Source organism: Hippopotamus amphibius, chromosome 4, assembly GCF_030028045.1.
Source record: "Hippopotamus amphibius kiboko isolate mHipAmp2 chromosome 4, mHipAmp2.hap2, whole genome shotgun sequence".
Classification (NCBI taxonomy): domain Eukaryota; kingdom Metazoa; phylum Chordata; class Mammalia; order Artiodactyla; family Hippopotamidae; genus Hippopotamus; species Hippopotamus amphibius.
In genome coordinates, this window is record NC_080189.1 from 161,410,775 (window position 1) to 161,424,234 (window position 13,460).

General features: G+C 48.5%; 2 protein-coding genes across 14 annotated transcripts in view; one reads left to right on the top strand and one right to left on the bottom strand.

The window, feature by feature from the left end:
* TTLL5 (tubulin tyrosine ligase like 5) overlaps positions 1–3,346 on the top strand; it is a 283,931-nt gene extending 280,585 nt beyond the window's left edge. For 10 of the 13 annotated variants that reach the window (XM_057732746.1, XM_057732755.1, XM_057732758.1 and 7 more), the window contains one exon: positions 32–964. The gene's annotated coding sequence lies outside the window, so the exon portion shown is untranslated. Of the gene's footprint in view, positions 1–31; positions 965–2,087; positions 2,272–2,443; positions 2,656–3,249 lie in introns of those variants that run through there. The other 3 variants (XM_057732748.1, XM_057732753.1, XM_057732754.1) reach the window with 3 other exon arrangements.
* The window catches only part of TGFB3 (transforming growth factor beta 3), a 28,018-nt gene continuing 17,242 nt past the window's right edge, over positions 2,685–13,460 (bottom strand). The window contains exons 5-8 of the mRNA XM_057732762.1: positions 9,030–9,137; positions 7,215–7,383; positions 4,843–4,996; positions 2,685–3,925 (exon numbers count right to left, since the gene is read on the bottom strand). Coding sequence (XP_057588745.1) covers positions 3,767–3,925; positions 4,843–4,996; positions 7,215–7,383; positions 9,030–9,137 — 590 coding nt within the window. The 3' untranslated portion in view covers positions 2,685–3,766. The remainder of the gene's footprint in view (positions 3,926–4,842; positions 4,997–7,214; positions 7,384–9,029; positions 9,138–13,460) is intronic.

Here is a 13,460-nt window from a genome sequence, read left to right on the forward strand (position 1 = left end):
GATGTTTTATTCTTATATTTGGTTTCAACAGATGGTGGATCCAGACTCTTCCCCAGGGACAGCTCCAGCACCTGGGAGACTGATGCATGCAAATGTCTCCATTATCAGACCACAGCAGGCGGGTCCTCCAGGGGCACGTGAATCTGTATCCCATTGCACAATGTTTACCTAAACAGTTCATCAGAATGATGCAGCTCAGCCCCTTGGTTGCTTTCTGCTTAACCTCTGCTCTCTAGCTTCCTCATCTGTACTAGGTCCTCTCTCTGGCCTCCACTGGAGAAAAGGTTGAGAGGTGGCTGCAAAGCCCACTGAAGGTTGACTTAAGCTGCCTCAGGGAGTTATTGGGGGAGGATCCAGCATCTGGGGTTTCAACAACAAAGTGCTATAGATTCAGCATCGAAATCCTGAAAGAAGAAGGACACCCAAAAAGACAGAAGAAGGGCTCTGTTGCCTTCTTGGTGAATGAAAACAGCTTTGAGCACATAGAAGCATTCTGTTTTGCTTGTGAGGGATGAAGTCTATCAGTTGTAGGAGAGAAGAGAGAATGCATTCCAGATGTTCCTGCGACTTCTGGTTAGTAGTTTGAGGACCATCTTAACTGTTTTGCTAATTTGGTTCTGAATTGGTTAGTAGACAAATTAGAGTTCCTTCATAGTCCCCTGCTTATGTGTAGAATTGGGAAACAAGGTGTTTGGGGAGACTCACCATACAGTTCTTGTAAAAAAGCATGAGGGTATGAGCCCAGTTAAAGAACTTTTAGACCAAATTTTAGAGTGTTTGGAATTGCCCTAGGTAACCATCAGAATTGAGTCCTCATGCTAATTTCTTACTGCATTCACCATGTGCCCATCAGGTGTGAGACCAGACTCCAGATCTCTTCCTTCACTTACCCAAGTACTGTAATGTCATTATTGTTGGTATTGGACTTCTCACAGTAATAAACCAAGCAAATTATATGATCCTTCCTCCAACAGCAGTGTCCCTCCTTACCCTTCCCCAAATCAGGCACGTACTTTTAAAGATGGACAGGCAAATGGTTTGTGTCTATCGTGCCTGTAAGTGACGTGTGGAATGGGGAGGCTGGGCTTCAGACCCCTGCCCATATTTGTATCAGCTAAGATAAGAGGAGAGCTCTAAATAGACGATTTGGAATCGCAGTGGGTCTGTTTTCTTTGGGATACTTCAGGAATAGTGCACTGCTCGTTGCCTCAATTCATTAGGATGAACACACAGGCCAACATTCTAGTGATATCTGATGAGGTTGGATAAAAAGGAGGGTTTGGAACATCCCTGGTGGTCCAGTGGTTAAACTCCATGCTTCCACTGTAGAGGGGCTGAGGTTGATCCCTGGTCAGGGAACTAAGATCCCGCGTGCTGCACAGTGTGGCCAAAAAAAAGCAGGGGAGGTTTATTCTAGGGCCCATAAGATAATTTCCCTCTTTGTTATTTAAGCCTCAAGAACCAGTGATTTCAGGTATAAGGCAGTGTTTCTCAGAATACAGTTTTTAGGTAGGCTGGACCTATCCCAGTCCTAAAGACACCTCTACAGCTGCAGCCTGAAATTGTACATTTTAAATAGGCACTTGAGTGATTTCTTCTGCCCGCTGAAATTTGAGAAGGACTGCCATCAATGAATAGACTCTGAAATTTGGGCTGGCTGTGGCTATGGCTGAAGAGCTAGGCATGCCGCATCCCCTCTTCAGACCCATCGGCTCCCTTGGATAAGATAGAGCACAGTTCCACCAGCTATGACTTTACAACAGGGACATAGCTCCTGAAATAGAGTGGAAATAAATGGGTGAAGTCTGAGAGAGGAGCCCTTAGAATTGGCTGGGCATAGATGGAGCAGGAAAAGAGTCTTTGTGACCAAATTCAGGAGTTTAATTTGGGACAGATCCAGAAGGAGCAAGGTACACGCGCGCGCGTGTGCGCGCGCGCGCGCACACACACACACACACACACACACACACACACACACACAGAGGCATGAACATATTGTACACGTCCTTCAACCTACAAGTTGTAGTTTCAGATAGACTCTTTTTACCAGTGGTAAAGTAATTTCAGTAGAGGAAAATGTTTTTCAGGAGCTGCTAGATGCTTCCTCACTTATTGCAGATGGTTGCTTCAGGTGGACGTGAAACCGCAGTCGGATGCTGCATTGCTCTGGCATCTATGACCTCATGAGAGAACTATGGGGTTGCGCTTTTCTTGCCCTCTCCCATTCCCAAATGCCTGACAGGAGGCCCATCCTCTGAAAAGGAGGCCCTGGTGAGTTCTTTCAGGCTCAGCCTGATAACAGAATTAGCCTCATATTCTTAGTCCATTTGCCACAGACAATATCTCTAATTCTCAACTGAATTTACAGTGAATGTACAAACCAACACATTTCCATATGCAAAATCACAATTAAACGGAGGTCACATTCATATGCTTACTGCAGAACTGAGCCACTGCCTCTGCGTGTCTGAGGATGATGGATCCAAGGCGGGAGGGAACACAAACAGCAGCGCAGCGCTCTCAGATGGCAGAGAGGAGTGCCGTGCGCCACTGGCCGGGGAATTCCCGCTCAGCCGCATTTCAGTGCTTGAGGTTCTCGGCCCCGGATTCCAGTTACCTCTGATCGTTACATGTGGACATGGAATTAAGAAGAGGGTAATTAAGGATACTTACTGAGTCAGACGTACACCTTAGAATAAGGCTTTTATTGTTTAGAAACAATCTTCCAGAAGATGAAATGATCCAAGACTCCCCAAAAATATTTATTTATACAAAGATTTTGAGAGTAATATTTGTATTCGTCTTTATACCTCAGTCTATGCGTCTGGGGCCAAGTCATTGTGTGGCACGTGTGCAGCTTCCCCGCATGCCTCACACATTGTAGCACCTGCTTCCAGGAACACCAGATGAGCACAGGGTCTCGGGGGTCAGCAGGGGAAACCCATAATGCCCCAAGGCTGCAGAGACCCCAAATCCAGAGATGTGCGCCTGACCTGGAAGGTGTCTAGCCAAATGTCCAAGAGAAATACGATCGAGGAAGAAGGCGAGAGGGGGAACCCAAGGGGCAGACCGGAGAGGGTTCATTCCCACCCTCTGCTTCTGAGTTCTGCATATCCATATAGGGCCCAATATAGTCGATGGCCCGGGAACTACATTACCTGGATTTCCCTCCCCCCCGTAATGATCCTTGATGCTGATTGATGTCCAGGAAACAATTTGCAAAACTAACAGATTTGTCCATGATCCCAGGTAAGTACGAGATACAACTCTGGGACTTTGTCTTGGGAACCTGCCTGAAGAAACACGCTTGCCTCGTGTGACGTAGTCCACATACCCTCGAGCAGACACTGGGCAGCGATGGATGAGCAATCGGACCTCAGCTCCAAGTGGCTTCCAGTCTGGCCCTGTGCCGGCCATTCTCTGCCCTTCCTCCTCCCTCGGGTATCCCAAATCCCACAGCCCTGCGACGTGTCGACTTGCCATCCCTCCTCCTTCATCCCCACCACCTCTGTCTACAACATAGAAAATCCACATGTTCTGAAGAGTTCAACCTTCCTCTAATCAGACCCACACTTTCTTTACTACAGTGATTCTCAGAGCCAGCAAGAAAGAAATGTTCCAAAAGGGAACCCCCATCTCAGCCATCTGCCTGGAGCTGAAGGTTGTGGGCTCCAGGCCTCGAGGTGAGGTCCATTGCTCTTGTGTTTCCCGAGGAGCAGGCAGGCAGGCAGTGGCAATCCCTCCTCTCTGTCTGTAGCAGGCGGCCTCAGCTGCACTTGCAGGACTTTACCACCATGTTAGAGAGCTGCTCCACCTTGGCGGTCCTCCCGACATAGTACAGGATGGTCAGGGGCTCCAAGTCCTGGGGCACGCAGCAAGGGGAGGCCGAGGCTTCAGGGTTCAGGGTGTTGTACAGTCCCAGCACCTGAGGAGGGAGGCATCATTGTGAGGTTGGAGAGCCGAACCTCAGGCTGGGGGCCCAGGGACTCTACAAGGTCTAGGGGTTACTCCAGAGACTGAGCACTTGGTAGAGGGGCCACTGATGCTACTTTAGAGGAACTGGCGGAACCCAATTTGGGTGAGTGGAGGGTTACCATCCGTCCACACAGGATGCAGCACATGGCGTTTGCCTGAGCGCTGTCGGTTTAAGCATAACCCCCATAACTTGGGGACTTGGAATTGATTGTGAAATTCCCTTGGCTGTGAAGAAACATCCCTATGTTGGTTCCTCCCAGCTGTAACTGGTCACTTTGGTGAGAACTGTCCTCACTAAACATTGCCAGAGGATAGGGCTCCAGACAGGATGCAGTAACAAGGAGCTAGGAGGAAACATGCTTCCCAAGTTACTGCCCTATCTCCGATTCCTCTTGAGAGAAAGACAAGCTAGCTTCAGTTGTGGACTTCCCTCTCTTTCCCTTGTCTTCCTTTTGTTTCATATTGGCTTCCTCTATGTGCTTTACATTATCTTTTAAAATAACTTCTACGTTCAAGAGGCCAGAACCATTAGATGATAGAACCCTTTCGGCCCCAACATTCCCTGCCAGCCGTGTGCATCTCTGACATAGGAGGTGGCATGTGACAGCTAATTAATTTCCATAGCACAAAAGCAAATAGACAAAGCAGCTTAAAAGTCCGGTTGAAACTACGGAAGAAATTTTAAAGGGTAGAATGTGGCCCACTAGAGTGGGGCCAGAGTGTCAAGATCAGAACCATCACCAAAGGGATTTTACACCCCAAGTCATCATCCGCTCATTCAACATGCAGCCCTTCATGCATCCTTTTTAACAAGTGGCCTGCTTGGCTCAGCCCCACCACCCCACATGGCATGACCGTGTTCCATACCGAGCTGTGGGTTGTGTCTGCGCTGCGGAGGTATGGGCAAGGGCCCGAGCAGAAGTTGGCATAGTAGCCCTTAGGTTCATGGACCCATTTCCAGCCCAGATCCTGTCGGAAGTCAATGTAGAGAGGGCGCACACAGCAGTTCTCCTCCAAATTGCTACAACAACAACAACAATTATTTTAAAAGGAACCTAAAAGGAAATCACCAATATAAAAACTTCACAAATGGCCCTCACATTTGCACTTCGAGCCCTTCACAAGAGGGACTGGTCATCATAAGAGGTGGCTCTAATCAGTGAAATCCCAGGTTCAAGTGCATTGAGCTGTATTAAGTATATATAAAGGAATTTTCCTCTATTGAAGACCAGAATCCCAAGGACATAGTAGGCATAGATACATACATACATAGATAATGTATGAAGAAGAGGAAAAAGGCAAAAATGGCCTGCTGCTTTTACAGCACGAATCAAAACAAAGACATGAAGTGTTCCACATAAAACCAAGTACTGAATGTTAGCCAATTCAACTTTGTTGAGGTTGGTTTTACTGTTGCCTCCCTAATGTGCACCCAACCAGAAATGAACCCTAAGCTCATGCACTTATATACTGTACTAAGTGACTGCTTAGTCTAAATCTAGAGGCTACTGAATCAAAACGAGACATATCCTTCTATTAAACTCATGATTCCTAGGTTACCCCAGATGTGATTATCAGGCCACCTCAATTCTGTTGCCTGCAGAAATCCATCTGGCAATACCCCTTTGCCAAGTGGGCGTCTAGCCTGTACTTCAGTACCGGCTGAGACCTAGAACTTGCTACTTCCAAAGGCAGCTATTGGCCACAATCTGGCTTCTTGTGGGTTCTGAGAGTGAACTGTAGCAGACATCCTTGTTTATCTACTCAAGAGCCATTACTACCCGCCCCCCGCCTTCTCTCTTGAAAACTTCCATTACGGTCTGGGACACCAGATACTTGTCTTCCTGGCCTCCCTTGCAGGTGGGGATGGTCATGTAGCCCAGCAATGACCAACCAGACATAAGCAGAAGTAGGCACTGGGCAAGGGCAAATTCTGGCAAAGATATCTGATTCTTTACAAAAGTCACAGATAGAAGAGGAAAGCTGCTGGTTCTGCTCCTCCCCTCCTCCTCTTGAGCATGGACAGGACGCCTGAAGCTCTAGCAGTCACTGTGACCATAAGCAAGGGGATGAAAAGCCAACATACTGAGCATGGCAGACTGGAGAGAGAGAAAGCCTGTGTCCTCAACGGCATAAGTAAGCAGCCAGACCAACCCTCGGCCTGCTGCTGCCTGCTTCTTGTGAATAGGAAATCCCCTGTGGTTTAAGCCACTGTCACTTGCAGGCAAGAACATCTATTCCTAACTGACTGAGAGCCACACAGAACAAATCTACATGCCAGCCTTCAGTTGGAGGCAACCACACTGCCTTTCCTATACCTTCTTTTCCTCAAGCTCAGCATCCCCAGTTCATTCCGTTGTTCCTCAGAAGACATGGCTTTAGACCTAAAAATTTCCCAATTCATTCTCCCCAGCTCCACTCAGACATCCTCCTCTCCAGCCAGACTGACTCATTCATGTGCCTGCCTTTACTGGAAGTGCTTCCTCCTCCCATATCCCTACATACCCAAGCCTCACTCATCCTTGAAGACTCATCTAAAATTCCACACCCTTCCAAAGCCTTTCCTGCATCCATAGATGAGCTCCTTGTTCCAAATTGTTAAAGTACTCTGTCTTTCAGACCTTCTCATGGATGTGGTCATTTTCTACCTTTTAGTAATTGCTGTGTGTGCTTTTTTATCCCCCTCCCTAATAAATGAGACACTAAACTATTCCAAAGTAAGAGAACATGCTCTTTTTTAATCTCTTTACAGTGGCTACCCAACTATTTCCAAATTAGTTCATAATTTCTCTAGCTTAAATTACCCACTGCAAACGGAGACTGTCCTATTTTCCCTCATCCAGTAGCATCCTTGGAGCCTTCATAGGGAACTGAGCCCTTCTTTAATGGAAATCTCTGCATTAATCCCCCCACCACACAAACATACCCTGCAAGTATTTCAAAGCATGAAAACCATAGAGAGGCCAAGCCTCTATGGTTTTAGTGTCACTAAAACCATTTTAGCCACACTCTCCTTTACTTTGTCCAGACCCTTGCAGGGCTGGGCTACAGAGAAACAGTGGGGCTCCCAGAAAAACAGAGATTTGTAAGAGGTTCTAAATCTCCATTCCCAGAGATGTTTGCGAAAAGCATCAGGGACCCTCAGTTGGGTGTGGCTCAGGCCTGGGGCCTGACCCGCAGAAGGCGTGCAGTCAGCGTTGTCTCAGGAGTCCATGGGTCCTGAGTAGGCCCAGGCGTACCGGAAGCAGTAATTGGTGTCCAAGGCCCGCTTCTTCCTCTGACCCCCCTGGCCTGGGTTGTCTAGCCGGTCTGGGGGAATCATCATGAGGATTAGATGAGGGCTGTGTTCCTTCTTCTTCTTCAGTCGCCCCAGATCTCCTCGGCCTGGATCATCCTCACTGTCCACACCTGTGGAAGGGAAGGAAGATGATGGTTTCCTGTCTAGGGAGGGCAGGGTGGACGCTGCTTTCTTATCCCATCCCCTCACTGTTCAGGAGGAGAGACAGTGGGGTCTGCGAGGAAGGCGTGGGTGAGATGCAGCTTCATCTAACGTCCAGCTGCAGGAAGGGGAAGACCAGGTGGAGGAACCGGTATCAAGGAACCCGCAAGACACCCCTGGTCAGACCTCCATGTGACTCCTGTGCATACATCCTCCAGAGGGCAAAGAACCCTTCCTGAGATGCTTCCTAGGGAACCTACAGGAATTCATCGAGCATCCCTGTCATTAGGCGGCTCTAACACATTTTTTTTTTTCTTTTGAGTTAGTTTAGATGCTGACACTTGGAGTTTGGGGTATGAGTTTCCTCTTATACTTTGAATTGGTCAGGATAGCATAGAAGGCCCACCTGTGATTTCAGGTGTCACAATTTAAGGTAGTTTGAATGGGAGCCAGAAGAATGAGAATAATTGCTAACATTCACATTGCACTTAGTTTCAAAAGTGTTTTCTCTATAAAATTCAGATAAGATCATGAAGTCTATGGTAAATAGCTTAGCAGACAAAATCAGGAAGGGACACCTGCTATGTCATCTGCAAAGACTGAAAACTGAACTAGAAAGAGTCTCAACTAAAAGAAGATCTATTTTGTGACGGCCAGCTGCCGGCTGTTGTCCATCTTCACCAGGGACAGGAGGGACTTGGACCTCGTGCAGGGGCACTAGGACTGAGAGATAAATGGGAAGCTGGACCTCAAACTTCCTTTTCTGAAAATCTTTATGAACAAGGTAACTATTTACTGAAGTGGGAGGATTTCACCCCAAGCCGGGCTTGTAGGTAAGGACTCCAAAGGTCTTTTGAGCTCTGGGGTTCTGAGATTAGGATGTCAAAAGATTTGCTTTACAAAAAAAAAAAAAAAGGCTCTGAAATAAAGCCCATGAAGGGTCAAAGGAATGCTCAGGGATGGGAGTCAAGAGAGGTCTGTACCTTTTTCCAGACACGCCTCTGACCTCAGGCTTTGAAAGTGATTGGTTTGACCTTGACAACCACCCGGCCTTAGGTGTGCTTCAGTTACCAGCAACAGGGCTTCGAAAGGAAAACAGAACTTCCCTGAAATCCAGAGACTGTCTAGGCTGAGCGCCTTGGAAACATACTGGAAAACGAGAAATGACTCTCAACTATTTTGCCCACAATGCAAACACCCTGAGGCCCAAAGCAGTCATTCAAACCCGGATGAGGGATGGGGGTGGGCTCTGCCACATCTGGAAAGCCCAGTAGTCAGAGCGCTCATATTGATGGCCACCAAAGTTCATTTCTTTTAGGGAAAGTGAAGACAACTATTATTTGCTGAGCATCCGTGCACTCTGTTTTACATTTATTATCTCATTTGATTTCATGACGACCCTGTGAAAGAGGTACTCTCACCCTTAGTTTACTGACTGAGCTCAGAGAAGCGGACCAGCTTGCCTAAATGATTTCACAGCTCTTATCAGCATAACACCGTTTTCTAGATGCTAATGTATTCTCTAGAATCCAGACTCCTTGTTTTGGGGACAAAGCAAAATCCCTCAAGTACAAAATAGTTCGCACCCATTCTACCGTCACATCCATTTTGTTACCTTTGAATTTGATTTCCATCACCTCCTGAATGTTTTCCAGGATATCCCCATTGGGTTGAAAGGTGTGACATGGACAGTGAATGCTGATTTCCAGACCTAAGTTGGATTCTGCAAAATAAGACAGTGTTGGTGAGAAACGCGGTTTGCATGATGAAGAAGGGTACCCACCAGCCATACACAGACGAGCCAGGGCCTCTACTGCCACAGGCAGTCATAGGAACTGAGTTAGACTGAGGGTCACAGGAGACAGGACATGCTGCCAAGGCTATAGCAGACCTTCACACATTCCACATATTTCTGTTGTGTTACGAACAACCAAATGGAGGCAGAAATTAGTGGCCATCCTGAAGGTGAATTTTAATAGTCATATATTTTCAAGGGATGGCTTAGGGAAAAAAATGTCACCAGCCTACTGGGGGCAAAAGGATAAGCATACGGGAAAGAAGGAGAAAAAGTCACACCTTCTACATGTCAGTTGGGAAAGGAGATATTCGAGCTGCGAAAGGACAGAGGGGAAAGGCAGAGTGACTGGGAGAGACCGGGGAACGGGGAAAAGTGAAGAACTGTGGGGTAGAGAGGCTATGATTCAAAAGGCCACAAACTCAAAGGGTCATAAGATGGGAGGAAGAGGCACAGACTGATGAGTTCTAGGACTAAAATTCAGGAAGCAAGCCTAGAGCAAGGTCTCCGGCAGGCAAGCAGCAGAATCAGTCAAGGTGGAAGAGGCCAGCATTTCTGCCAGGGCTACAGTTGTAGACAGAGAGAGGTAGATTCTAGGGTAGATAAGGTGCAAATCTCAGTTACAGCTGGCTGTATTTTCCCTAAGGAACAAGGACATGATGAGATCAAGATTACTTGGAGTTTCTTCTTTGGGAATCCTTGTTCACCTTAAAGAGGGAGTTGCAAATGTATCCAGTAGGGTTGTGGATGTCTTACTGAGGGAAAACCACCAGCTGGAAGACGGCTGTGAAATTAGAGAACAAGCTGGAGAAGATGGCAGAGGGCCATGGCCGATGGTCCAGATGGCATGAGCTCAGAGAGAACAAGTGTGAGGAAGTCTGGAGGCACCAGGGTCTGGTGACTGATGTTCTGGGGCAAAAAGGCCATCTCTGGCCTTTTCTCCTATTGGCTGTGGGATCATGTGTTTTGGTAACTAAAATTGGGAAAGCAAGGAAATTAGTAAAAGGAGTTGGAAACCAGGTAGTCTGGTATCATGTCAGTTCTGGTGGGTAAGACTCAATCAGGGAAGCTGTGGTCGGGTATGGGAGAGGTCATGGAGGACGACCTCTGAGGTCAGGATCAGCGTCTCAGGGAGCTGACTGATGCACTGCTCTCTAAGATCACCCTAGTTTTGTGTGAGCATCCAGCCTTGGGGCCAACCTGGGGTCTTCCAGAAATCTGGTGTCAGCAGGGACAACCCCAGAGGGTCCAGGCCAGCTCAGCATTAGGCAGACCTGGACGTCCCAGTTCTAATGGTTAAAAACCAGCTCAGTCCCTTCTTCCACAAACTCTAGATCCCAGCTTTGTTCGTCTCGCCCCAATCAGGGCAGCCTCTGGGACACACTGACACCTGCTGAGCTTGAAGATTTCTCTTCCAGGGTAGCTCTGGTGGGGAAGCAGGGGGCCAATATAACAAGGAAGCTAAACCCCAGATGGAGAAGGAGAAGTGAATAGAGGACTTCCCTGGTAGCACAGTGGTTAAGAATCTGCCTGCCAACACAGGGGACACAGGTTCGATCCCTGGGTGGGTAAGATCCCACAGGCTGTGGAGCAACTAAGCCCGTGTGCCACAACCGCTGAGCCTGCGCTCTGGGGCCTGCAAGCCACAACTGCTGAGCCCATGTGCCACAACTACTGAGGCCCGGGCGCCTAGAGCCCATGCTCTGCACCAAGAGAAGCCACTGCAATGAGAATGCCATGCACTGCAACGAAGAGTAGCCCCCACTCGCCACAACTAGAGAAAGCCCACACAGTAACGAAGACCCAATGCAGCCAATAATAAATAAACAAATAATTTTTTTAAAAAAAGTGAATAGACAGGGAAGCATAAGGAGGGTCCTCTTCCTGGTTTAAGGCAGCTAAAAGGAGCTAGAGTAGCTGAAATGGGCTACATAAAGCATAGTACACTTCCTATTGCCCAGAAGGGTTTAAGTAGTTCGGGAGAGACCTGGAGTGGACAGTGAGTCCTATGAGTCTACGAGTTAGAAAGTCAAGATGCAGACAGATGTGTTGGGGAGAGTCAGGGTTAGGGTACAGGTGGTGAGTGTGTGATGGTGCCCGGCGTGGCTAACAGGCCCTGTCTAGGAGACGGCTCAGAGGATGCTGACGGGAATCACCAACATTTGTTGAGTGTTGCTACATGCCACGCACCGCTCCAAGACTTTGCATGCATTAACTCATTTATGTAATCTCCATACTAATCCTACAAGGCAGGAACTATTATCACCCCTCCCCATTATGCAGATGAGGACACTGAGGCTTAGGGAAATTAAATGGCTTGATCGAGGTATCCAACCAGTAAGTGGTAGAACCAAGATTCAAACACAGGCAGCCTGACATCAGACCATGGGGACCACCAAGGTAGATGCCCATACAGTCAATGAGACACAAAACAAATGTGTTTTCCCAGAGTGCCCCCTGTCCTGAGCCACAGTGCTGGGCGTGCTCCCTGCCCGGCCTGCGAGGGGAGGCCTGGCTCTGCACACAGAGCAGCCACAGACTGCATGGGGCACTAGCACAGGGCTGTGACAACATGGGCCCCCAACCCTGGAGGGCGCTCCAGCTGACTCTGGGCCCAGGAGGCAGCCTGGGAACCGGTGCACAGTAGGCTCCTAGATGTTTGCTAAACTAATACAAGACCGTTTGTGTGACTCAGTTTCCTCACCGTCCACACCGCCGCCTGCTCCGTTTGGAGTCCATCTGCTGCCTCATTTGGGGCCAAGAACCCTCGAGAGACTCAGGAGCTTGGCGGAAGTAAAGGTCCGTGTATGACTCCCCCGTGCGAGGGGTGGGCAGCATCTGCCGGCACGGGGACTGAAGGTTCCAGTGAAGAGCTAACCTCAGAATTGGCAGCGGTAGGGATGGTGGGTGGGGAACCCATAGGTTTTATTACGAAATTATTTTTAATGTCTCAAGGAGGATGGAAATCATTCTCAATGCAAACTTCTCATTGAGTTCTGCAGCTGTGAAAATAAGAACTCCTTCAAGTGCCCAGGGCTTCAAAGACATCCAGGTGGAGCTGATCAAATTCAGACAGGGAAGCGAAGAGATTAATTTCCCGGGCCTCTCATCTCCGTAGCCATGTTGGGCTCTAGGCGGAGTGCTGTCTGAGTCAGAATTCCCACCGTGCTGCTGTCAGCTGATGCGCGTGGGTTCTCCTAGGTTTTTGCCTTCGTGCTCAGTCAGAGAGATAGGATGGAATTCCCAGTGGAGCTGAGGCAGGACCTCCAGCCCCCTATCTGCCAGCTCAGCAACCAGGTGATGCCCCTCAGATGGGGACCTGCACACTCGGATGCCTACAGAGCCCAGAAGATTATGTAAGTGAGCAAAGCGAGCCAGTGTACCACGCCAAATTGGGACTGCCAGCCACACTCTTGGGGAACACTGGGGAATGGCAGGTCCTGTGGTGACATGAAGAATGCATGCCCCGCCTCGAGAGGAGGCCCCGCTCATCTCTGATGGATTGTTACCAGGAAATCTTCCCATTTGTCAAGAAGAGCCAAAAGTCTAGGTTTTATGTGAAATCTCCTGACTTTAAAACCAAGACTGTTGACCACTAGTTAAATTAAAAACAATACTGGTAGGCTAACCAGTCTGTGATCTCTGCCTTAGAGCTTCAACCCCTAATTTCCTAAAACACCCAGGACAAGGAAGGATCCACCTGACCCAGGGACTTGGGCATCAGTATGTGCGTGGACTGTGGCTCCACGGCAGCCGATAAGAGTCGACAATTCTTCACAAGAGGGATGCAAGGAACAGACAGGACTGCCTTAGGTACCCTCACCCCACTGAGCACCCAACCAGGCAGTACCACCAAGTAAAGAAGGGGAGAAACAGCAGAGCATGATGCCACGAGGCACCATGACTGTCAGTCAGGAGACTCAAGTTCTAATCCAGGCTGGGTGACCTTGGTCAAGCCACTTAACTCCTCTGGGCCTCCGTTTCCTCACCTGACCTAATAAAAGCTTATGCTCCCATTAAAGGGCCAAAATCTTGGAGTTTCTCTTAAATACAGTGGATCCTTAAAACAGCTCTGTGAGGCATGCAGGGAAGGAACCATGACCTTATTTTCCAGGTGAGGAAGCAGAGCAAGTGGGTGAGAGATTTGGGACATGCGAAGTTTGATATGCCTATTGGACAGCTCTACTTGGATGACTACCAGGCCTTTCAAACTTAATTGGCCAAGACAGAACCTGCCCCCAAACCCGTTCT